At 47.7% G+C, this 26,941-nt stretch overlaps 1 protein-coding gene across 1 annotated transcript in view; it reads left to right on the forward strand.

Moving 5' to 3' along the window:
* LOC114240552 (fatty acid synthase-like) overlaps positions 1–26,941 on the forward strand; it is a 52,115-nt gene that overhangs the window by 10,823 nt on the left and 14,351 nt on the right. The window contains exons 12-27 of the mRNA XM_089733917.1: positions 50–201; positions 276–459; positions 3,350–3,498; positions 3,586–3,770; positions 3,848–3,967; positions 4,047–4,156; positions 4,404–4,594; positions 6,879–7,033; positions 7,986–8,240; positions 8,960–9,065; positions 12,449–12,595; positions 12,668–12,792; positions 13,121–13,283; positions 14,615–14,804; positions 14,919–15,031; positions 25,170–25,328. Coding sequence (XP_089590043.1) covers positions 50–201; positions 276–459; positions 3,350–3,498; positions 3,586–3,770; positions 3,848–3,967; positions 4,047–4,156; positions 4,404–4,594; positions 6,879–7,033; positions 7,986–8,240; positions 8,960–9,065; positions 12,449–12,595; positions 12,668–12,792; positions 13,121–13,283; positions 14,615–14,804; positions 14,919–15,031; positions 25,170–25,328 — 2,504 coding nt within the window. The remainder of the gene's footprint in view (positions 1–49; positions 202–275; positions 460–3,349; positions 3,499–3,585; positions 3,771–3,847; positions 3,968–4,046; positions 4,157–4,403; positions 4,595–6,878; positions 7,034–7,985; positions 8,241–8,959; positions 9,066–12,448; positions 12,596–12,667; positions 12,793–13,120; positions 13,284–14,614; positions 14,805–14,918; positions 15,032–25,169; positions 25,329–26,941) is intronic.

Genomic DNA, 26,941 nt, shown 5'->3' on the forward strand with positions numbered 1-26,941 from the left:
CAGCTAATTGTTTACTGCCGTATTTGTGATAATTTCAAATGGAAATCAGGTCACAGTGTAGGAGAGTTGGGGTGCGCTTACGCAGATGGGTGTTTAACTGCAGAAGAGATGATACTATCGGCGTACAGTCGTGGTCTTGTTTCGGTACAGACTCCATTCATACGAGGTTCCATGGCTGCCGTTGGGATAGGACATCAAACGGTAATATTTCTCATTTTTTGGTAAACAAATTTTCACACTGTTCATTTGACGATAAAAATGTAACTATGTATTAGGTATCGGCAATGTGTCCAACTTCTATTGAAGTAGCTTGCCATAACAGCTCAGAATCAAGCACAATATCCGGTCCCGCTGAAGATATGAAAAAATTCGTCGCAGAGTTGGCAGCTAAAGGAATATTCGCTAAGGAAGTTCCATGCTCGAATATAGCCTATCATTCAAAATATATTGCAGAAGCAGGTAAATTTACTTTTTTTTTTTATTGCTTAGATGAGTGGACGAGCTCACAGCACACCTGGTGTTAAGTGGTTACTGGAGCTCATAGACATCTACGACGTAAATGCGCCACCCACCTTGAGATATAAGTTCTAAGGTCTCAGTATAGTTACAACGGCTGCCCCACCCTTCAAACCGAAACGCATTACTGCTTCACGGCAGAAATAGGCGGAGTGGTGGTACCTACCCGTGCGGACTCACAAGAGTTCCTACCACCAGTAATTACGCAAATTATAATTTTGCGGGTTTGATTTTTATACACGATGTTATTCCTTCACCGTGGAAGTCAATCGTGAACACTTGTTAAGTACGTATTTCATTAGAATTCATTACTTAATTATTATTCTCTTTTGTGCATTTATTGACTGGAATTATTGGCTGGATGAGTTTAAGCCTGCCAGTGTGCTGACCGGTGCCGAAGTCTACATTTGACTAGTATGTCTACAATGTACCTATCTTCATCATCATTTTAGCGTTTCCCAGTAGAAACCTATATTCAACAGTGGACAGTTCCACTGTTGAATATAGGCCTCTGCAGTCGATCTCCAGTGTGGTCGGTTCGTTTCCATCTGGATCCAACGTGACCCAGCGATTTTCACTAGGTCGTCGGTCTATCTGTACCCGGACTGACATGTCGATCCAGGCGTCCGTCGCGTGCAAACGTGCTCATCAACCACTCGATCGCTCGACCTCTGGTCGTGGCACATCTGGCGTCCAAGTGCTTTCTTGGAAGTTACTACCTGTGATATTTGCGTCGCATCGCCATCTGTGAACGGTCGGACCGCCTGAATTCCTGGAACTCCTTTGGCAACTCAGTGGGCCCTTTGTGATCAGTTGGTAATTCAATCCAAACGTCGAAGAACTCCTGCGCTGGGGCCTTGTCGCAAGATGAGCATACTTTAGTCCCAGGGTAGCCCCCTTGGGCACTCAGCAAGCATGGAATCGACCAATGCTCTATTTGCGGAATTACTCCGCCTACAACACCCGAAGTTAATTTTGGATTTTCTAGCATTCAAGGCCGATCACGTCGCGAATCCTCTCACGGATTCTCTCACGCTCGCCGCTCCCGCGTCTCTTGTACCCCGCGCGCAAAACTTCCTCGTAGTATACCGCGGCCTCTGTCGCGCTCGCCACTCCTGCGTCCTCTATACTCCTGCGTCGTCCACCGTGGCCTCTGTCGTACCCACCTCCTCGTCCTCCGACTCTAACTCGGAGGTCGACTTCGCCCTTGCCTCATTGACTGACGGATACACCTTCGTACAAAAGGATAAAAAGCGCGCCGTGGAGTCCCGAGCTGTCGTTACTATACGTGTAGTAGTTATACGCAGCATCCCCAAGGAGTCGCTCGATCTCCCATGCTGGCTAACATCGAAGCATCAATATGCTGAATCTCACATCGGTTTATCTTCTACATAATAAGATCGTTCTAAGCAGTGATATACTCAATATGGCACGCTACTCTATTTGACACATTCGTGACAAACACTATGATATTTATGAGAGACTTGTGGACAATAAACCCAACACCACCTTGGGACTTTTGCTCTCTCTCTCGGTAGTAGAACAAGTGGTCGAACTAGGTGGTAGCGGGGCCTCTGTCGGGGATTCCTAAGAAGTCGTCGTGGCCTAAAGGATAAGACGTTCGGTGCATTTTTATCTAGCGACGCACCGGTGTTCGAATCCCACAGGCGGGTACCAATTTTTCTGATGAAATACGTACTTAAGATATCTTCACGATTGGCTTCCACGGTAAAGGAATAATAATAACATCGTGTAAAAAATCAAACCCGCAAAATTATAAATTGCGTAATTACTGGTGGTAAGAAGTCTTGTGAGTCCGCACAGTATGTACCACCACCCTGCCTAATTCTGTCGTGAAGCAGTAATGCGTTTCAGTTTAAAGGGTGGGGCGAGCCCTTAGAACTCATATCTCAAGATGGGTAGCGGCATTTACGTTATAAATGCCTATGGCCTCCAGTTACCACTTAACGCCAGGTGAGCCTTGAGTTCGTCCACCTATCTAAGCAATAAATAAAAAAGAAGAAAGGTTGACTGCCCGGACCCATAGAGCTATAGGTCTTTCCAAGGCGATGGAGCGAATAATAAATACGCAATTCCTGAAGTTTGTTGAGGACCGCCAACTAATCAGTGACCGACAGTACGGATTCCGTCATGGTCTCTCAGCCGGCGGTATTCTTGTATAGCTTACTCACAGGTGGACTGGAATCTTGGAGAGCAAGGGCGAGACTCCTAGTTGTAAGCCTTGATATCGCGAAGGCCTTCGACAGGGTCTGGCATAGGGCACTTCTGCCGAAGTTACTATCTTACGGAATCCTGGAGGGTCTCTGCAAGTGGATTGCTAGCTTTTTGAATGGACGGAGCATCCCGGTCGTTTTAGACAGTTTCTGCTCGGATACCATGGCCATTACCGCTGACGTTTCCCAAGGGTCGGTGCTCTGTCTGCTATCTATTGATGGCACGCATTGCTATGCGCATGACAGCGCAGATGTGCGATATATCGGCCATCAGAGCCTTTCGTCGGAGCGTGGTGTAGGAGAGATGATCAAAACATGTTGTGAGCGGAGAGCTCTCTGGGCGAGTCTCCGAGTGGGGTGAATTTAACTTAGTTTAATTTTTGTTTACAATTTGTTTAGCGCAATCGCACAGCTCCGAGCTAGCATGATGGTGATTGGTTAACATCGCTAATGGACGTCGACGATTAGAATGATATATGATGAAGAAATAAACCTTATGTATTTTTTCTTTTAAATAGTTTAAATGAAAACTTACAATTTTAAAATCACTAAATTACTAAGTACAATATATTTTGCTCCATTAGTGTTGAATATTTCAGGACCTACTCTATTGGAATATTTAAAAGGAGTAATTAAAACGCCAAGACTACGGAGTGATCGTTGGGTTTCTACATCGGTTCCTCGGCACAAATGGAATGAACCTGTTGCTAAGTATTCATCTGCTGAATACCACACTAATAATTTATTGGTAAAAGACTTCAAAAAAAACCTTAATATTAAACTTGGAGGCGAAATTTTCCAGATATGCTAATTAATCTTGCTTCAATTTATATAGGGCCCTGTTTTATTTGAAGAAACTACCAATTTAATACCATCGAATGCTGTGGTCATTGAAATAGCACCTCATGGCTTACTTCAAGCAATACTTAAACGCTCATTGCATTCAGATTGTCGTAATATAGCTCTAACACGAAAAGCGCATCCAGACAATGTAGCATTACTACTTGAGGCTGTTGGAAAGTAAGTAGATTCAGCATGTCTTATAATAAAATAAATCGCATGCCACTACTCGTTGAAAGGATAAAATTTTGTTTCAGCTTGTATATGGAAGGATATAATCCAAAACTACAGGAATTATATCCGAAAGTAGATTTCCCAGTGGCGACTGGAACACCAATGCTGTCCCATTTAGTGGAATGGGTCCATACTGAAAAATGGTAACTACAAATATTGACTGTGAAGACAATCTAATCTGTGTGTAATGATTACTTAACTACCTAAAATTTTATTGTATAGGCCATTACCGCTCTATATGTCGGCCCATAGAAAAACTGCTGCTTCCTGTAAATTTATTATTACCATTCATGATGATGAAAATAAGTATTTGAGTGGAAATGAAATAAGAGGTAATTAAATTATTTATTCATAGTTCATTTATTTATTTATTGAAATGTTATTAATATCTTTTGCATTTAAAGCAAATTAACTATTCTGCGAGACGACTAAATATTTTTTATTTTCTCTCTAAGCTGTATCTATGACAAGAAATATGGGTCATAAATAATATGACTGATTACAATAACTATAGGTACTTATAGTTATGTCCCTAAGAATGGGTTAATTTGATGTTTTATGTTAATTTTGTTTCTTCAGGTAAAACTTTGTTTCCATTTGCGGCTGTATTAGTAGCAGTATGGGACACCCTGGCTATGTCAATTCAAGCCCAACGAAAACAAATTTCAGTAATATTCCGTGAGATAAAACTTTTCTCTGAACCGACACTTCATGATCAGCGTCAACTAAGATTGACTGTAGCCCTGCATAGGGGCACGGGAAGATTTGAGGTAGCGTTTTAATATAATTTATTGTATTGTAACGATTGTTACCTAATCTAGACTAATAATGTTTATTTATAACATCCGCTGTAAAATTTTTCATTTTTGATTAAATTATTAATACGCTTTTATTAGGTTCAGACATATGTTAGTTTGTAACGGAATCTTTGAACATGATTAAGATCCCCTACAAAACGTCAGATTAACTCGAAATTTGGCATATTTATCAAAAACCGATGACAATTCAATATTTTAAACAGTTAAACCAGTTATTTACTTTCGGTAGTCAAAGCAACAAATTCATTTGAACGCCTCCGTTTTTTCACTTAGCAAATTAGAAACATTAATTTGCTTGAATGTAAATACATTAATGAATAATTTACGATATATAATGCTACTTAAACTAAAAAATTAAAAATAAATAATAGTTTAAAAAAAAACTAAAAAGCACGCTTTTATAGAAAATTCAACTAATAAATAGAAAATAAATTTATTGTAAACAAAGCTTTTAATACTAAACAGAAGAGAAACAGGTTTCTTTTGTTACCTCCTGTTCCCTTCCGATACTGCTGCTCCAGACAAACTGATGCAAATACTCTTCCACAGTTTCTGTTGGTAGTGAGATCTATATGTATAATGACAGCAAATGTTCTGAACAATTTACCTCTAAGATTAGAGATGCTTAGCACACTTTTCTATTGAATTTTAATTAATCGTTTCTGTATCAGGACGAACGATGTTCCACACATCATCAACCACATATGAAACATTTTTTAAAAAATCTTGAAAAGTTGTCACCGTTAAAATAGGGAATTCCTTCAAGTTTAAAATTTAATTTCGAGTTCGAAGCTTTTAATAGCTTTGTCTGTTATTCAGGTTTCTTTCTGGTCATTGGATTTAGAGAATGCGTTGCTCTCTCAATATGCCCTCAAAGGGGATTGCCCACTCTCCATAGTGTGCTAGGCCCAAGATGGACATCAAATATTACTATAAAAATGTACTGATTCAAATTCTTAAATGTATTGGATATCTAAAAAATATATTGAAATTGACGCCACTATTATAAAAAATATAATAAAAATAAAAACTCGTTTTGAAGTTAATTTTCTATATAAATAAGTGTCGGATTGTGAGATACTTCAAGAACTTTTCTTTTCTTAATGTTTAAGATGTTCCTAATGTATTTTTATCCAATAGGGTATAAAAACACACTTAATTCTTTAAATATCTATATTTCCTTCATACACAATTAGTATCATCTAAAAATAGCAAAGGAGAGCATATACACGGTTTTAAATCTCGGTCAGGGTAAAACCACAATTCACACAATGTTTTTTAGTCGTAGTATGAAACGTTATTGATAAAAGTAAAATAAATCGAAGAAAAATCAAAACACATCCATTTTGTACGCAAGCAGAACACCACAAGCAGCAAGCGAAGTGTCAGTCAGTCAGATTAAATTCAGTGTTGTCAGTATAAAGAAAAATAATTACATGAAATTCATATATCGATTATTTTTTTAAATAACCGATAATTGATTTATATCTTAATCTTTTTTTTACGAGTACACATTATTTTTTATGTTTTTGTTTTAGTTGTACATATTTAAATAACAATACTAGTAAAGTTTTTTTTATTGCTTAGATGGGTCGGCGAGCTCACAGCCACCCTGGTGTTGCTAAGTGGTTACTCGAGCCCACATACATCTACAACGTAAATGCGCCACCCACCTTGAGATATAAGTTCTAAGGTCTCAAGTATAGTTACAAGTTAAAGTCCAATGGGTATGTCTTCGATGTTATTTTATGTGCATAAAATCCATTAAAATCGTTTGATTAATGATAATACTTAAAATGATTTATTTATATATTTTATTATACTCAAAATATTTACTTCATACGTAAAAGGATTTGAAGCTGGCAATATTTTTCCCGCAAAAATAAAAATCCTTGTTTTTTCAATAGAGCTACTTTTTTTAAACTACTTATTGTAAACTATAGTGGCGCTTATTTGCAAGAAAGTAAATGCATATTTATTTATGACAAAATTAATGCATTAAGTATTTTTTCTATAATCTATTGTCCGCTTTGGGCCTGAAATGGGCCATCCCCTTTTGTATTGATGTATCAACTGTTTTACAAATCTTAGCGATCGAAGATTTTTTTCATGACCAGTATATAAAACAGAATTGTCATAAGTTTCATCCCCTTAGCTTTTCACCCCCATCACCTGGCAATGAATTACATAGCATGCGAAGGTTACGTCGAAGAAATATAGTCCATTATGTTTTTAGGTTTTGGATGAATTTATCAAAGTGGCAACAGGTTATATCACAAACGTTGAAAAAGTATATAACTTTACTACTGAAACTTCATTAAAATGTAATGGTGTGGAAATAAAGAGCAATGATATTTATGAACTTTTAAAAGTACGCGATTATTCCTACGGGTAAGTATTTTTTTTAATTTCAGAATTTTATTGTAAATTAGAAGTTTCATGATCATTATATTTCGATTTCGTTTTGTTTCTTCCACTAAATATTTTTCAATGCTAATGCTAGAAGTAGCTGTGAATGCAATTCAAAGCTGTCACTGCGGTAAAACGAACAATCTGTTACAATCATCTTAGAAGGTATCTTCTTGTATTCTGAGAATTTATTTAATTGTATTATTTGAATATAGATTATACTAATGTTTGTTTCTCGTTTTTAAAGAACTTCAGAATTGTACGCTAACCATGTAGATCAGTACGACGGCAGATGAGCAGATTCCGATCCTGATCGTGTCTAGTCACCGTCACTTATTTTTGGCACCTAAATACACGATTACAACGCTAGTTACTGCCGAGACATCTTGGCAAAACTTTTCGCCGGGAATTTTATAGCCCTACAATTTACCATACCATACCAGAGCGACGCTGATTCTAGAGTCGGATAGTGCGTACCAAAAATTATCTTGAGATAAGATGAAACTGACGGGATCATCTCCCATCAATTCACTTATGTATATGCCATACTTTGTATAGGTACTGACTAAGTTTTTCTTTCTAAGATTATATTCTGTTTGTGTAATTGAATAGTTTCATAGATACGTCTTCGTATTATGAAACCATTACTAAAAGGTGATTTTAGCATCGCTCCGAGCAGAAAAACTGGATACCCTATATTCATTCACAGTGCTCTGAAATGACCTTGGCTCACTAGTTCTGACTTTTAGGACATGTTCCTCTTCTTAAGAGGTAGGCAGTGGCATGCCCCTGATGTTACTGGCATCCGTGAGTAATAATAACCACACACCGTTATGAGGACCGTATGCTCTTAGCCTTCAAAAACAATAAAAAAGTATTTCTCCTAGATACTGCTACCCTAAAGTAATGTTATTAGTTCTATTTATCATTACAGCGAAGACTTCCAGACTATACATCAAGGAAATTCGGCTTTAGATTCATTTTCAATGCTTTGGAACAAAAATTGGGTAACACTTATTGATGGTCTGCTACAAGTTAATGTATTGAGGCAACGACACGTCGGATTATCTCAGCCCACAGAAATTAGAAATCTGAGTATAAATGTTTCTGAACATAAGAAGCATATCACGAACGTTGATGGCAAGAATGTAGTGCAGGCCCGTGTTTTCAAACAATATGAGACTACAACGTAAGTTCTATACTTACATTAACAAGCAACCTTACTAGATGTCTTATGACTAAGATGTCCCATCTTGATCTCATTAGATTATATAATACATTAATAAAGTATATGGTTCATAGATTTCACCTCTTACGTCGCGTATTCCATTGGCGAAGTCGAGTGTATGAGAATGTTAGGATTTTTGGAGTCAAAGTATGCAGCGGCCTCTACTCCTAAAAAACGAACATTTTTTAAAATAATTTAATGATTAAATTTTTTTTTTCGGATTACATTGGTGGACAGCTCGCGACCCATCTGGTGTTAAGTGGTTTCCGGAGCCTATGGACATCTACAACGTAAATGCCGCCACCCACCTTGAGACGTGAGTAAAGTCTCGCTGTTAACAGTAAAACGGCTGCCCCGCCCTTCTAACCGAAACGCATTACTGCTTCACGGCAGAAATAGGTAGGGTGGGTGGTACCTACCCGTGCGGATTCACAAGAGGTCCTACCACCAGTAAAAATCAAATGAGGAGGATTGAAAATTACACGTCTAGGGCAACGGCAGCTGTACATTGCCTCGTCGCGGAGTCGTCAAGGGCGAGGATGTAATTTACGACGAATATAATAAGAGAGTTATCGTGCTATACCACTTTCTTGAAGAATGTGTTAAGTCTTGATATATCCCCTTAGATACAACCATTGATTTTTAAGTGATATTAATTTTAAAGTGTTACGTATTTGCAGATGTGGAGGTGTGACTTTACAGGGAGTTACATTCCATCATTTGCCACATCTGACAGAAAAAACTGTTACACTAAGCTTTTTATCAGGCGTTAAGACCGAATTAAATGTAAGTAATTGATTGGTAAATAAATAAACGTTACGCTTCCAACGGCCCTAAGATAGAATTTTATTATGTGTTACGAGACCGAAAAAAACATTAAGAGTTAAAACAAGCGCACTAAGACCTTCATTATCAAATATATTTCACAAAGATACAGACCCCCAACGGGGGTATAACGTGAACAATGACGTGGTTGTGGTTTGACATGAAAAGCGTTTTTATGTCAGTGAAGAAAGGAAAAACTAAATTAATCATAATTCTAAAGCCGGGTATCCACTAAAGAAAAACTCGGGTCCAGCAGCCTCGACTTGAAGTAAACATCCTGAGCTGAGGCTGTTTGCTTTGAGGCAAAGGCTCGAGGCACGTTGTGGATCAGCCCGAGGCGAGTCGCCGCAACTCGATTCGACAGTTTAAAGCCAAAACGCGATGGCAGCAGATGCGCGACTGGTGCCATCACATCTGATGTCTGATAAAAAATAGAAATGGTCGTAGGCAAACCATTTTGAAATATATAATATGTCGTCTCGTCATGTAATTAAAATAGATGAATCCTCCACCTTGCGTCGATAATCCTCAGTGCTGAGGGTCGTGGCCTTCTCTAATAACTTTCTCCTGCATTATCTTGCGCCATTCCTGCCTGTCCTCGGCTGTGTGGCATTTTTCTAGCAACGTGGACTGAGGTATTGAGAGTGGAGCGTGTTTGGTCCGACCAGCGCATTAGATTTCTGCCTCTGGGCATTCTTCCGCATACCTTGCCTGTTACCAGCAGCTTTTCCAGATTGTCACCTCTCTTTCTGGCGATATGTTTAAAGAACTCAAAACTCCTCCGCGCGCATGTAGTGCTCAGGCGCATTGGAATCTTGAGCTCTGTAAGAATGGATTGGTTGATTCTGTGTTCTGTCCGACGAGTCCCGAGCATTTTCCTCCAGCACCACATTTCAAACGCGTCAATACGTTGGCGGTCGGCTTTCTTGAGGGCCCAAGTCTCTGCGCCGTAGAGAAAAATGGAAAAGACGAGGGAGGTGATGAGCTGATTTTTGGTATTCTTCGAGATGTTTCTGTCCGCCCAGACACGGTCCATTTGGGACATAGCTCTCTTTACCATACCAATTCGCCTTCTGATGTCCTTTTCGGAGGATCTATTACTAGCTATGACGGAGCCCGGATAAATGAAATCCTCTACGACTTCCAGGTTTAGCTTATTGGTCATAGTGAGAGAATGGCTGCGATCGACCACCATAACTTTGGTCTTTGCTCTGTTTATGAGAAACCCATTTCTATGCTGGTTCGTTCCAATTTGCCCAGCAGGGTGCACATTTCCTCTTTGTTGGACGCGAAAAGTGTTGTGTCGTCAGCATAACGCAGGTTTGTGAGCTTCGTTCCATCAATGGAAACACCACCGTTCCAGTCATCGCATACTCGCCGCATTATATACTCCCCAAAGATGTTAAATAAAATAGGAGATAAAGAAAATGGGTTTAAACCCTTTTTAAATGAGAAAGGCTTGGAAAGCGTGGCGTCAATCCTGACTATGCTTTGGTTGTCGGAGTATAAAGACTGGAGCAAGGCAATCAAATGTTCCGGAACCCCCAGTTCGCAAAGTACCCTCCATAGGCTTCGTCAGTTAACACAATCAAAAGCCTCGCTGTAATCGATGAAACATATTACAAGTGAGGTGTTAAATTCGTAAGATTTCTCAATTATCTGTCTAATATTGAGAATTTGCTCTCGAGTGCCTCTACCTTTAACAAAACCAGCCTGCTTTTGGGGAATCTGCCAGTAGAGGAAGTATCTTAAGCAGTTATTTATTAATTATATGTAGAATGATTTTGCTGCTGTGAGAGACCAGAGCCAGTGTCCTGTAGTTATTGCAAATCTTAGTAGAACCCTTTTTGTGCAGGGGTAGAATAACTGATTCAGTCCAGTCCTTTGGCCATCTGCCAGTCAGCCAATTCGGTTGCAGTTGTGATGAAGATAGTCGATGCCCCTATCACCCAGGACTTCCAACACCTAAGCCGTTATTTGGTCGGGTCCTGGGGCTTTCTTGCATTTCAATGCTGCTATGGCTGCTGTTATTTCAGAACGCAGTATTGGGGGCTCCGGCTCTAGGTTGTTCCAGTTTGGACACGATTCCAGTGAGGCATCTGGTTGCTGGTCATAAAGCCTTTCACAGTATCCACGCCACCTCTCAGCTATTGCGTCTAAGTCGTGAATTGAATTTCCATCCTCGTCATTGATCACCCATGTTTTCGGTTTGAACTGCCTAGATATGAGGCGGACCTTCTTGAATAAGTCTGATGTCTGGAATTTCAAGAAATCATTTTCTATCTCTACGCAAATGTTTGAGAGAAAATTGTTTTTGTCCTTACAATTCTTCTTGACTTCTTTCCACAGTTCAAAGTATTTCTTCCTGACCTCAGGACATTGCAGACCCTTCATTCTTTACTCCTTGCAGTTACGGATCAGTTTCCACGTATCGACAGCTATCCACGACTTAGTCTTACCCGACGTATCATTGTCCCTTCCGTTTGCCCTAATTATGTCTAGCGTAGCATTTATTTGGGTTTTCAGATAATTCCAGCATAGATTTGCATTATCTTCAATAAACACACGTAAAATACGCGGCACGTAAGTTGACCTAAAATATATTATTATATTGAATAGTCGTCCACTAAAATCCCTATTAACACGTTAGTTTCTAATTATATCTGCGCACATAGCCACCATTTTGGTTCAACTTATATGCCGCGTATTGTTTTTTTTTATAATTCGTCATTCATTCCTGGCCCCAGTTTCTAAAAGATATGCGCCATATGTCAGCAGCGTTGTTTTAGTTGCTAATAAAGTAGTTGCTAATAGCCAAAAACTTGTAGTTACAGAATGCACGAAAAAGGTAAAAGTAAAAGATCCCGTGGTAAGGCTGTTTTTGTGTCGTGATTTTTCTCGTCGATATGACCTTGTCAGATCTGACAGACTGGTAATCTTATTTTCGATAGTGTCCACTGCAATCCCCAATTTCAAACTAATATGGTTCCACGCATCTTGTTTCACATTTTTTATGTAACGTATCCCAGAGAACACGGTGACGCTCATATCATTTTATCAATTTAATAGCAGTTTCGTTGTCAATTGCTATTTGAGGCAACACGCCCGTTTTTATCAAATACACGATTCGGATTGAGGACCCTTTGAGCACGGCAAAAAACCGACAAAATATGGCTCGGTTCGCGGTAACAAAGTGCCTCAGATTGAGGCAGCGTCTCCACTTGTGCGGCCTCGGAGCGAGGCAGCCGCTCGACCCGAGTTTTCCCTTGGTGGATACCCGGCTTAACTGATCTTCATCTCCTATTTAAATACGTACATATTACTAAACGGTCGCAATTTCTCAGAGTGCATTGTTAGGAAGCAATTGCCACACGCCTTTGCCACAAAAATTGAATTACAACTTTAAGCTGGAAACTTCTAAGATTGGAATCATTCACTCACTGCAGTGGATGCAAGATTCGCAACATTTCAGTTCTGGAATTGAAGTCAAGGTACATTTTCAGTTCTAATTCTTCTTTATTCATACCAACATTGACTATAAAAATATTATGCTGCTATTACAGGTGCATTATGCTAGCATATCGAGACTAGATGTAGAAAAGGCCATAGGTATGATGAATAAAGCTGCAATAGGAACTGATTCAGACGACAATCATTTTGGTTTCGACTTTAGCGGCGTTACAAAAAGGTAAATTACTTCTGTCAGGCATAAGCCGCCAATGACTTTATGATTGTATCCTTTTTATTAATAACACCACGTTTATAGATAATACTAAAACCAGGTAAAATAGCTGTTATACTCTTTCAACAGATTTTTTCGCTGTAGAAATATATAGTGCAGTGGAGAATAATATTGGGAATATGATCTGACTCAGTATATCATAAATTATTCTGTAACTGTAAATGATATATGAAAGTCATGTGCGTAAGCACAGAAATAAACTGAATATACATGGTCATAAGTGTACGTCTAATTTCTAGTTTGCTAGTAGAATGTTAATGTATTTCTAATTCAGTGGCGAACGCGTCATGGGTATTGTGGTTGATGGCTCATGTAAGCGCACGGTGAGCGCACGTCCAGATCTTCTGTGGCCGATTCCTGATCATTGGGAGTTTGAAGAAGCCGCTACTGTACCAATGGCCTACATGACGGCGTTTTACTGTCTCAATTCGTGTGTTGTAAGTTGCAAATGTGTTAAATATTATAGTGGCAATTATTCTCGTGGTAAACTTCATTCAAAAGCGTTAGCTTTTTAAAGTCAAGCTATGACTCGATATAATTGCGTCGTTAATGGTGGTAGGACGTCATATGAGTCCGCACTGATAGGTACCACCACCCTGCCTATTTTTGCCGTGAAATAGTAATGCGTTTCAGTTTAAGAGTGGGGCAACCGTTGTACTGTGAAAAAGTGAGACCTTAGAACAACTCCTATCTCAAGGTAGGTGGCAACATTTGCGTTGTAGATGTCAATGGACTCCAGTAACACCTTAAAATAAGGTGGGCCGTTACACTATCAACCCATCTAAGCAGTTTAAATTTTTTTTTTATTGCTTAGATGGGTGGACGATCTCATAGCCCACCTGGTGTTAAGTGGTTACTGAAGCCCATAGACATCTACAATGTAAATGCGCCACCCACCTTGAGATATAAGTTCTAAGGTCTCAGTATAGTTACAACGGCTACCCCACCCTTCAAACCGAAACGCATTACTGCTGGTGGTACCTACCCGTGCGGACTCACAAGAGGTTCTACCACCAGTACAATTATCGGGGCACAAATATTAATATCGCCCGCCACCTCAGACATATTGGTTTAAAAGATCTTTACGTTATCGCATGGTGCAATACAGCTTAGCGTAGCTTGCGTTAAGGTAACCGCTGCTTGCCTTTAAATAAAGTTACGTATTCATGACCATGCAGTGTTGTGTATTCTGATTATTGTTTATTATTTTCTTGGGTTTCGCGAGTCGAAGTCGTAAATTAAAACTACCTTCATTAAACTGTGCTTGTCTTGCAACATTGAGCTTATTATTGTCATTATAATATATTATTTCCGACATATCGAATACTTTCTAGTTTTTGTGATAACAAACGGTCAGACCCATAAATTAATTCACTAGTAAATTAAATTATTAAAAAATACACGGTTTCTAAGTTAATAGATGTGTAGAGAATATGGAGAATCTCAATATTGATACTATCCATAACTTATAGACGAATATCGATATTGATAGACGAAATTTATACAAATAAATTCAAGCTCACCTTATAGATATTTATATGTACACAGTTATAATCATGAAAAAATAGGGTTACATGAAGTTTACCAGAACGAAAATTGCGTTAGCAAATCCCAATTTAAAAAAAACATAAACTAATTAACGAGTATATAATTAACGAGTCTAAGTGTACGACTTCTAAGCGAGTATAAGTTCTGAGTTACTGTTATATTGCGCCTAAAAGGTTTATTTCATCTGTTTTAATGCTGTTTTTGTTTTTGGCTTTACCAGACAAGTCTGACCAGAGGGAGAATAGGTGTAGAAACTATGAAATCCGATAGCATCCTTATTCATGGAGGTGCCGGCGCTTTGGGTCAAGCTTTAATATCAATGGGATTAGCGATGGGTTATCAAGTATTTACAACTGTAAGTGACAGTGCGAAGAAACGATTCCTAATGAGATTTTTTCCAAACCTAAAAGGTATGACAAATTTTATGAAATTATTTTTTAAAGTTCTATTTACATAATGTGTGTTATAATGAAATTAAATTTAATAATAAAGGTTAATTATTGCTTGCTTATGCTTTCTTGCAGAAGAATACATCGGGAGTTCTAGGAATCCCAGTTTCGGAGACATGGTTTTATCCGCCACCAATGGAAGAGGATGCAATATTGTGATTAATTGTCTTAAGGGAGAGCTAAGAAATGTAAGGTTTTTTTTGTTAATGAACGATTTATTTATTTAAATACTCAAACATTACTTCTTCTAATTTTCTGTTCATTTTTAATTCTCGGTTATTCATCAGAATTGTAATTATTGATAAAGAGAATATTCGTTAAATATGGCTATGATCGCTTACGTTTTTATATTTAGTAATTTTTTGGCACATAAGAGGTTACTTGAATGCTACCATCTACATAGAGAAATGAAGTCCATTTTTTTTTTTTTTTTTTTTCGGGTGGAGGGCCGAACCTCCTACGAGGTCCCCGCGCAAAAGGGGCGCGCGGGGTATGTGAGACTCAACGATCTGCATGGTGTTGTGAGCAGACCGCGGGCCCAAGGATTTTAGAGCCCACCCACTAAACGACTCCTCTGCACTCTTACACCCGACGTCCGATCCCCTCCGAGGTCAGAACCCGGATGAGGTAGGGGGGCTACCGCGGTCAACACTACAACCAGACGGCGCGGCTCACCCCAAGGACGCCCAGCCGACGGAGCCTTCGAGGCGAATCGAAGGCTCTGAAACGTCGGCCGTCTCGGTACGGCAGCCCGTCGGGCCGCCCAGACGGTGCCGCTGGTGTCCCGGAATACCCCGCTGGACCAGAACCAGCCTGCCGGGTCGGGACGCGGTACACCGTCGACCGATCGCTCTATTCACTCCACGGCAGCGCGCTAGAGTGCTGGTAGCGCGCCGCGCGGCCTCACCCCCTCAGGTCGCCCCTTGACCTTCACCGGGGGGAGGCCGCCACCTACAGGGGCCGGGACGTACGGGCGTATTCCCGCCTCCGGCCCCCGGCTCGACGGCGACGGATCGGTGCGGAAAGGGAAGAGCTCTCCCTCTCTCGCTCCGCCGCCTCCTTCTGCGAGATGGTGGACTCGCAGAAGTCGAGCATCGCCTTCCAGGACGCGTCGCTGCCGAGCATCGTAGCCACGACGCGCGGCAGCGAGAGGTCCTCTCCAATGACCGCGACGAGGGCGGCGCGCTGCTCGTCAAATCCAGAGCAACGCGCCAGCGTGTGTTCCGCTGTGTCATCCTCGTCGCGGTCCGCGCAGTGGTGGCACTGCGCCGTCGGTTCCCTTCCGGCTATCTTAAAGAGGTACCGGCCAAAACACCCATGGCCGGTCAACATCTGCGTCAGCCGGAAGGTGAGGCATCCGCGGTCGCGGCCCACCCAGTCCGCGAGAACCGGGCGGACCGCCTCGACGGTACGGAGGCCGGCCGACGGGTCCGCCAAGCGGCGAGACCACGCCTCCAGCACGGACCGCCGAGAGAAGAGAAATGAGGTCCATGCCTAACTTTTTTTTTCGGGCCGAGGGCCGACTTCCTACGAATATGCGGGACTGGACGGTCCGCAGATGTTGGGAGCGGACCGCGGGGCCAAGTAATGGAGTATAGGGCCCTACCCACTAAACGATTCTCACACCCGAAGTCCAATCTCTGCCCGGGGTCAGAACCCGGTTAGAGGAAGGGGGCTCCCGCGGTCAACACTGCAAGCAGACGCGCGGCGACACCCTGAGCACACCGAGCAACAGGTCGCCGAGGCGATTGTCGTCGACCAATGACGTCAGTATCCGAGGTATGGCGGCCCGTCAGTCCACCCGGGAGATGTCGCTGGTGTTCCAGGATACCCCGATGGGTCAGAACCAGCCTGCCAGGTCGAAAGGGTACACCGCCGATCGAGATGCTCTTCCACAGTATGTTTGGCGACGACAGCCACAACGGCAAAGCGGACCATATCCGCCGACGTGTCGCCCCATCTTCCTGGTGCCAGCGCGCTAGAGTGACGGTAGCGTGCAGCGCAACCTCGACCCCCTAGGTCGCTTAGGTCACCTCGTGACCATCACCAGCAGGAGACTACCATCTCATAGAGGCCAGAGCTGGACGAACGCCCTTCTCCTCCTCCCCGGCTCGGCGGCGGCGGTACGGCACCTAGAGGGAAGAAGGGCAAGATGGTGGACTCGCAAAAATCGAGCATTGCCTGTTAGGAAAACAGGTCGCTGCCGAGCATCGTGATCACGGCAGTCGGCAACGACAAGTTCGGTCCAATCTGAAGTCGTCGTGGCCTAACGGATAAGACGTCCGATTTATTCGTGTTGAGCGATGCACTGGTGTTCGAATCTCCAATTTCTAATTTTTAATCTCTAATTTTTATTACACGATGTTAAGAAATAACATCGTGTAATAAAAATGAAACCCGCAAAATTATAATTTGCGTAATTACTGGTGGTAGGACCTCTTGTGAGTCCGCGCGGATGGGTACCACCACTCTGCCCATTTCTGCGGTGAAGCAGTAATGCGTTTCAGTTTCAAGGGTGGGGCAGCCGTTGTAACTATACTGAGACCTTAGAACTTATATCTCAAGGTGGGTGGCGCATTTACGTTGTAGATGACTATGGGCTCCAGTAACCACTTAACACCAGGTGGGATGTGATCTCGTCCACCCATCTAAGCAATAAAAAAAACTTCGTGAAGAGGACGCGATACTGCTCTGCGAAAGTGGGGCAGTACGCGAGCGTGTACTCCGTCATGTCTTCGTCACAGTCACTGCAGTGGTGGCACTTCGGCGTCGGCTCCATGATTCGGCAACGAGGTGCTGGTAGCAGCCGTGTCCCGTGAGCACCTGTGTCGCTCTTAAGATGAGATGTTCGCGGTCGTGATTCACCCAGTCCGAGAGGATCGGGCGAATCATCGAGACGTAGACGAGGTCCTTCAGGCGGCGAGAACAAGCCTCGAGCACGACACGCCTCCGCGCTTGAACTCCCACCGCGCCGGAACATTGCACGTCCCAACTCTCAAACTGAAATGCACTGCTACATTGCTTACCTTTGATATGGCTTAAGATATAGCAATAGCCTGCGGCTTTACCGTAGCCCTTTTTTTTTTTTTTTTTTTTTTTTTTCTCTCGGGTAGAGGGCCGAACCTCCTACGAGGTCCCCGCGCAAAAGGGGCGCGCGGGGTATGTGAGACTCAACGATCTGCATGGTGTTGTGAGCAGACCGCGGGCCCAAGGATTTTAGAGCCCACCCACTAAACGACTCCTCTGCACTCTTACACCCGACGTCCGATCCCCTCCGAGGTCAGAACCCGGATGAGGTAGGGGGGCTACCGCGGTCAACACTACAACCAGACGGCGCGGCTCACCCCAAGGACGCCCAGCCGACGGAGCCTTCGAGGCGAATCGAAGGCTCTGAAACGTCGGCCGTCTCGGTACGGCAGCCCGTCGGGCCGCCCAGACGGTGCCGCTGGTGTCCCGGAATACCCCGCTGGACCAGAACCAGCCTGCCGGGTCGGGACGCGATACACCGTCGACCGGTCGCTCTATTCACTCCACGGCAGCGCGCTAGAGTGCTGGTAGCGCGCCGCGCGGCCTCACCCCCTCAGGTCGCCCCTTGACCTTCACCGGGGGGAGGCCGCCACCTACAGGGGCCGGGACGTACGGGCGTATTCCCGCCTCCGGCCCCCGGCTCGACGGCGACGGATCGGTGCGGAAAGGGAAGAGCTCTCCCTCTCTCGCTCCGCCGCCTCCTTCTGCGAGATGGTGGACTCGCAGAAGTCGAGCATCGCCTTCCAGGACGCGTCGCTGCCGAGCATCGTAGCCACGACGCGCGGCAGCGAGAGGTCCTCTCCAATGACCGCGACGAGGGCGGCGCGTTGCTCGTCGAATCCAGAGCAACGCGCCAATGTGTGTTCCGCTGTGTCTTCCTCGTCGCGGTCCGCGCAGTGGTGGCACTGCGCCGTCGGTTCCCTTCCGGCTATCTTGTGCAAGTACCGGCCGAAACAACCATGGCCGGTAAGCATCTGCGTTAGCCGGAAGGTGAGGCATCCGCGGTCGCGGCCCACCCAGTCCGCGAGAACCGGGCGGACCGCCTCGACGGTTCGGAGGCCGGCCGACGGGTCCGCCAAGCGGCGAGACCACGCCTCCAGCACGGACCGCCGAGAGTGGAGCCTCCGCGCTCGAACTACACCTTCGCTGGGGCGCCCTTCCCCCCTAGAGCGGAGGTCGCTACGCCACCGGTAATCGGCAGCGAGCGCCTCCGCCTCCAGGTCCCAGGGTGGCGCCCCGGCGAGCAAGCACGCCGCCTCGAAGGAGACGGTGCGGTATCCTCGGATCGCCCTGACCGCGATCGCGCGCTGCGGACGTCGCAGCGCGGCGACGTTCTGGCGGGTCAGGGCGTGGCACCATACGGGCGCGCCGTATAGTGCCATCGACCGCACCACCCCCATGTAGAGGCGGCGCGCCACCTGATCGGGACCCCCGACGTTTGGAAGCAGCCGGCTCAAAGAGCCGGCCGTCGCCATCAGTCGAGGGCCCAACTTCGCAAAGTGAGCGCGGAAGTTCCACCGACCATCCAGTTCAAGGCCGAGGTACCGAAGACCGGTCACCCCGACCCCGGCGCGGACGCCTCCGATCACGAGGTGGGCACCCAGAGGCGGCGCTCGTCCCGGCCCGTGAAACAACAGGGCCTGGGTTTTGTCGAGCGCCACCTCGAGTCCCAGCCGTCGGATCCTTGTGACGACGTGTGCCACGCCTGCGCACGCCAGACGGGCAGACTCCCGGTAGTCCCTCCCCGGAGCCACGACCAACGTGTCGTCGGCGTAACATATTACGCTCAGCCCGGGGAGGGGACCCCGAATGACGCCCCGCAGGACCCAGTCGTAGCCGATGTTCCACAGCAGGGGGCCCAGGACAGACCCCTGCGGAACACCGCGCTCGACGGGGAAGCGGTACATCGCCCCACCGTGTCCGATGCACTGGATCGACCTGCCCTCGAGGTAGGAGCCGATCAGTCGGCGGAGGTATGCGGGGACGCCGTGATACTCCAGCGCCCCCGCGATCACCGACCAGGGCAGGGTGTTGAAGGCGTTCCTTACATCTAAGGATAATGCCATCGCCACCCCGCCTCGGGATACGGCTTCGTCGGAGAGGGCACGCACGCGCAGAATTGCGTCTATCGTCGAGCGGCCCTCTCTGAAGCCGTATTGTTCCGCCGAAAGATCGGAACCCGTCTCGGTCAGGTGCCGGACGATGCGGGCCGCGACGATCCTCTCGAGCATCTTGCCCGCTTCGTCCAGCAACACGATGGGGCGATAGCCCGCGGGTGAGTCCGCGGGGCGCCCGTCCTTCCGCAGAAGGACCAGTCTGCCCGTCTTCCATTTCGACGGGAACCGTCCCGACTCGAGGCACGCTTCGAAAAGCCCCCCGAGCCGGTCCCCTAGGGCCTCGAAGGCCAAGCTCCAGACCCGGCCGTGAACGCCGTCAGGGCCGGGGGCCGCGTCCTTCGCTCTCATTCTGGACACGGCCGCATGGATCTCCGCCCCCGTGATAGGGGGAGGGGGCTCCTCGGCAGCGGGAACACTGGGGCGACGCGGAGACGTGCCCCACGTGGCGTCCATCTGGGGGGGCTCAAAGTCCCCCCCTGCTGCCGGCGGGAAGAGTGCCGGAACAATTTCCCGCAGCTGCCGAGGCTGGAGCCGCTCGGTCACCGGGAGCGCCCACGGCTGCAGTTTCCTGCGAACCATCTTGTATGGGCGCCCCCAGGGATCTTCGTCGAGCGACTCCAGGAGAGTCTTCATGCTCTGCTTCTTGGCCTCGCCGATGGCCAGCTGCAGCGCCGTCTGCTTTTGACGACAGTCAGCGTGCAGCTGGGCCGCCGTCTCCGCGAACGCAGCGTCGCGACGACGGCGGCGGCGGTGGCGTGCGCTCCGGCGGCGCGCCCTCACGCACTCCTCGCGGAGTCTTGCGATCTCGGGCGACCACCAGAACGCACCCCCACGTGGTGCTCGGGGGCCGACCCGGGGCATGGCGGCATCACAAATGTTTGCCATGGTGCCCCGGAACCAGTCGACCTCCGCATCCACGTCCGCGAGTCGCGCGGGTTTTGGCGCCCACGCAGCAACAGCGGCCGCCTCCATCAGCAACTCCTTGTTCATCCGTTTCAAGGCCCACCTGGGGAACGAACGGGGCGCACCTTGCGGGAGCTCCTCCTCGCCGCGGGCGCCCACGGCTGACGACGACGACAAGGAGGAGGCGGAGAGCTCGAATCGGACGTATCTGTGGTCCGAGAGCGTCTCCGCCCCCTCGAGTACGCGCCAGCCGCGGGTGCGGCGCACGGCGGACGGGGACGCGAACGTCACGTCCACGTGAGATTCCCCGTTCCACCGCACGCAAGTCGCGACCGTGCCTCTGTTTAGGAGACAGAGGCCGGTCGCGATCGCCCACTCCGAAAGGGCCCCGCCTCGCGAATCCGTGCGGGGGGAACCCCAAGCCGTACACTTGGCATTGAGGTCCCCCGCGACGATGACAGGGCGGGACCCGAGGCGGTGTAAAAGCGCCTCGAGCCCGCCCAGAAACCGCTCGAACTCGGCGAGGCTCCTATTCGGAGAAAAGTACGCCCCGATCACGACGGTCCCGTCGATCCTAGCCGCGACGTACCCGGGTCCCCTGGCCACCATATCCAAGGGGGGTAACGCCGCGGACTGTCGTAATATAATGGCCACTGAGCCGTCGACGTCCCCGATCCAGCAGTCCTGGTCGGTGGGGACGAAATACGGCTCCGCGGCGACAGCAACATCGATTGACCACTCCGCCATGGTGTGGACGAGGAGATCCTGTGCCCTGGCGGAGTGGTTCAAATTACATTGGAGGAAGCGATGGACGCAACCCATTACGGGGCTACGTCCATCGCTCCCTTGTCTGTCCCGCCCTGCGGCTCTTCTCGTGCCGCGGCGGGAGCTGACTCACCGGCTGCCCTTTTTGCAGCCGGCTTCTTTTTCTTTCCGCCCCTCCTCGTTTTTGTAGAGGAGGGGGCGGACTTGCACGCCGGGCCCCCGGCCCGGTGGTCGGCCTTCCTTTTAGCCGCGTCGCACAAGACACAGTGCGACGCGGCTGCGGTGCAGGAGGCTGCCTTGTGCCCCGGTTGGCCGCAGCGGAAGCACAGGTCGCTGCGGTCCACTGTCGAGGGGCACTTGGCGAGGCCGTGGCCGGTGCCGAAGCACCGAAGACAATGCCACGGCCTGCTCTCCTGCAGTTGCACGTGGGCCACTACCCAGCCCACGCGCAGCCATCCTGGGCTGTCCGAAGGCCGACCCTGTGGAGGGGTGGCCAGGAGGTTCGCCGTTGCTACCGGGCAACGCGCCCACGCCGTCCGGGTTCCGGAGTACGTCGCCCGGAGCTCCCCGACTTTGACGTCGGCGAGGGCGCAGTTGCCCTGCGACGCGATGGCCGCGGCGACCTCCTCCTTCGTGGCGCACTCGTCGAGGCCCGTAATCTTCACCTCCGCCATTTTTACGGGCCGCGCGATGCGCACCACCTCGGGGTCCGGCAAGATTTCCCGCAAACGGACCGCCAGTTTTTCTGCCGCGGCGCTGGAATTCGCGCCGGGGCATTCTACCAGGCGGGCCCCGTTGGCCGTCTGCCGGACCTTCAGGCCACCCTCCACGCCGAGGGCGTCCACATTTACGCCGCCGCGCGCCTGAGTCATCACGTCGTGGTACGTGATGCCCCGTTCTTTGGCGGCCGGCAGCAGCTCCACGACTACTGCAGTCGACCGCGGGGCGCGCGGCCTCCTTCGTTCAGTTCGGCCCCTAGGCTCCGCTCGACCCTCTTGGCGGGGAGCGGCGGCCGTAGGGGCGGGCTTGGGGCGCGGCGCGACAGGCGCCGCAACCTTTTTGGGCCCTCGCCGCACCACCGTCGTCCAGGCCTCGTCCATGTTGGCCGGGGCTGGGGGCAGTGGGCGGGGCTGGGGGGTCGGTGCCGGTTTGGCGGCGTTGGTCCGCCCCTTCTTTTTGTTTCGGCTCCTGCCAGGCCCCGCCTTCGCAGGCTGGGACGGGGCAGGAGCGGACACCGGTTTTGATGCAGGGGCCGTGGGTGCCGGCGCCCCTGCAGCCGCGGGTTTAGGTGCAGCCGCAGCGGGAGCTCGCGCGGGTGTAGCCTTCTTCTTCCCGCTGTATGCTTTTACAGCGGGCTGCACACTCCTGCGGGGTGCCGGCACAGGCGTACTTCCGTTAGCCTCGTGAGCGAGGGGCGGTCTCGCGCGCTCCACCTTGGAGCTGCGCGCCTCCTGTATGAGGAGCTGCCGCCTCAACTCGTCCACCTCACTGAGGCCTTCCGCTTCGGGCGGAGGAGGGGCAGGGGCCGAGCTGCGTTGCCGCTCGATGAGGTCGGCAACCATGGTCCTCAACTCGGCCATGTCCACTCGCAGCTGCCCATTCTCCGCCCGAAGTTTGCCATTCTCGTTCGAGAGTTGCTCGAGGCGGGCGTGCTGCAGGGCCACTTCCTGCCGCAAGCCCGCCGTCTCCGTCGTTGTGGTGCGGTCTACCACTTCCCTCAGACGTTCTTCTAGGGTGGCCGCTCCGGATTTTAAGGCCCGCACGCAGTCACCCTTGAGTCCACCGCCGGATGTTGCCACGACTGCGGAAACCAATTTCCCAACCACCTCGAATGCTCGGAAGGGGTCAGAGGGACCCACCCCGGCCAGGCAGCGCTCCAAACGCGCGACCTCTCCGGTTTCCGCTTTTCCTCTTGCCTCACAGCAGGCGGCCCTGGACTGCGCCGAGGAGGCAGCAGCCAGTCCGCGAGAAGAGACTGCGTCACAATCTGTGGCGGGCGGCGCCGCAGCAGCCGCCGGCCCTTCCGCCAACGCCATATATTTGGCGCTGGCAGGCTCACCCTCGGACGAGTCAGACGGAGCGGAGGACGCCGGCCGTCGGGCCGACTTCCGCTTCCGCCGAGTCCGCTGTCGAGTGTCGGTGAACAGCGCCGGTGTCTCCCGCCCACTGGACGCGTCGCCCCTCACGGAGCTCCGCGCCGAGTAGAGCGAGATAAGGCTCTCGCAGCGCTCGAGGCGCACGGTGGGGACCCTGTCCCTTACGCGACCCGTGCTGTCGCCCCCTTCTGCGTGACAGTGTGTGCCCGCCCAGAAACGGTGGGGCAGCGTGCGGCCGATCGCTCGACCGCACGGAGGGATTCTCCCCCCGCGGAGCGGGAGGTACCCTCCTGGGGTATTACTTTTCTCACAGATGCCATTTCATGTTTTGTTTCCTTTTTTATTAACCAGGGGTCGGTCCCCTGGGGTCTGGTTGGTACCCTCGGGACTGGACTCCCTCCAGCCATTCATCCCATCGCCGGGCACCAGAGCTTAGGATTGGGGCATTTTTTAAAGAGGTTTACGTCCTCGCGGCCCCGTGCCTCGCGGCAGCGGCCCCCGTCCCCCACGCGGTGAGGATTACGGGTTGGCCGGCGGCCCGCCGAGTGCAACGAGCAACACGACAGACCACCGCCCGACGCTCAAGAGAGCAGCTACGACGAAGCCACGCCGGTATACCGGTACCCCCCTCTGGAGGGCGTGCCCCTGTAGCCGAAGCCGGGGACATGGCGACCAGCGGCCGGAAGATGCGTAAGCAACGCCGGCTCACTTCTCCATCGAAAGGTAGGCCAAAAGTGGCCCACCATCTCCCATGGGTTACGTCCGAAACGGGTCGGACGTGACCCGAAGAAAACAAAAAAGGGGGAAGAAAGGGGACAAGAGAGGGAGCCCGAGCGTCTCCAGGAGGAACACCCTTCAGCGAGTGAAGGGCGTGGAGAGCCCGCAACTCCCCCTGCTGGTTTTGGTCCGCGTCATCCGATCTCTTTCGTTGCAAAGCCTAACTAGGCTATCCTACACCTACACCTAACCTACCTCCCTAACACCTAAGAATCCTTGCAACGAAAAAGATCGGACGATACCCCTGGGAGTGGGACTGTTCCCAGAGGATCCCGTTATCCGCCACCTACGGACGCGCCCGGTGGAAGTCCAGCAAAACTCCCCCACAGACGGAGCCCCCGGCCACGCAGAGTGCGCGCCGGGGGCCCGCCCAGGTCCCTCGGGTTTACCGTAGCCCTGGCATTGCAGATGTTTTTGTGGGACAATGGAAATTACAATGCGATTTTTTTTGTATGGCAAATAACATGATAAAGAAAAAGAAAATTAAGCCCGAAACAACGAACGTGACATTTTTATAACACCTGAGCTTATATGTTATATGTACGTAAGCAATAATAAGCTTATATTATTGCCTACGTGCCTCCCCCAAGGTTCGATATAATGACCGGTCCTTAAATCAATCAATCAATTAATATCTGTAGGTTTCATTAAGATGCTCATCAAGATGGACTCTGGACGTTTCAAAATACAATCCTCAAGATAGTTCTTTATTCGGAATGGCCAATTTGAATGACGACAGATCGTATGTGACTATAAATGTGTTGAGCTTATTGATGACGCGAAATTCCCAGGAGCTGAATGTAAGTTTAACAGTATACTTTTTCATGGTTAGGTTGTAAGAGATTTACGATTTTGTCATTTATTGACTTTGTAGTACCGCTGGCGTTGGTCCAACTGCGTCAGTAATGCGTGCGTGCATGCGCATGCATTAGCATTAAGCATTCAGACAGCATAAATAAGGTGTAAGCGTTTAGGGACAAAATGAAACCGTTTGGAATTACATTCCTTGTAAACAGCGTAAATACACGCAAAAGTAGGGCGCGTCCAGATACTGAAGATTTGGTTTCAAAGTAATGAATGTTTAAAAAAAAATCTTTTGTAATTCTTTTTATAGTTTAAGAACTACCAAGCGCTAAGTACTGATTCATCGTACTGTGAACATAATCGGCGGCTTCAGGTTTGAACTTTCGCTCCCGTAGTCGCAACCACACTATAGCCCGGGAGCCCGTGACAGATTTTCATGACCAAGTCCCTTCCAATCGAAAATTCGTGAAATGCATTAGGGACTTATACTATGAATACTCGCGACCGTCAGCTGCGACTCCGTGGGTGGGGCGGGCGGTGGCAGTCTCCCACGCATGGAGAAAAAAAAAAGTTTTTTCAGTCATTTCCTCCCATTTGAAATTTTGTCAGATTATAGTTAACCTAGTATTTTGAAGGAAAAAAGTCAGCTGGTCATAACATGGTGGATTATACGTCAGCTGGCTGCTTGAACTTGAAAAAAAAATTTTTTCAATGATTTCCTCTCAACTAAAAATTTACCTGGTGATCGTTTATATACTACTACTATGAATGAAAATTAATGTCAGCTTGCTGTATCTCAGTGGAAAGTTTGTCAGCTGGTACCTTGAAAGGTGTAACGCAGCAGCATCTATCACCTACTGAATCTTATCAGCTGACGACTTTCCCTTGACTTACAGCTAGCTGATTTCTTTCATTATTTACTAGAGTATGTTAACACTCCTCTTATAAATTTTCGTCCAGGAGGAAATAACGTTTCTTAAGTTATTCGTCAGTATGCTTAATTTGACTGTGTTGATAACAAATATGAAAGTTTGATAATGGAAGAAATGTTGGTAAGAGTAAATTGATTAATGAATAATTTTAGCATATTTTTTTAATTAATTAACTTTTATTTTCATGAGTTGGTCAAAAATAACAATGAAAATCAATTTTTTTTCTCGTTATTTTTTATTTGCCATAATTTATTTTTAAGCATGTCAGTTTAGAAGAAAGTTAAAGAATAGAGAGGAATTCGTGAAGTATATTAGGTGTTATAAATAAAATACAATTAAAAGTTAAGAAGTTTATTTAAAAAAATATACTTAATATTAAAAATTATGTGTCGCCGTCGTCACTATCGTTTTCTAATAGTGCTACCCCTTGCATTAAATTTATGGTACTACCTGAGCTGGTGGAAGCTGTTGGCTCCTCATCCTCGACATAACTCTCGTAGCTGGAAGAGTCGCTGTCGTCACTGGCGTAAATAATAAAACGCTCAGTGACTGAATCGACTATATGGTCATTGGTATATGGTCCTGGCATTGCAAATAAATTTAAAACAATAACCCTCTTAACAAAAACTAAATTTAAAACAATAATAAAAATTCGTAACAAAAACTTAATATAAACA

Source organism: Bombyx mandarina, chromosome 16, assembly GCF_030267445.1.
Source record: "Bombyx mandarina strain Sakado chromosome 16, ASM3026744v2".
Lineage (NCBI taxonomy): Eukaryota > Metazoa > Arthropoda > Insecta > Lepidoptera > Bombycidae > Bombyx > Bombyx mandarina.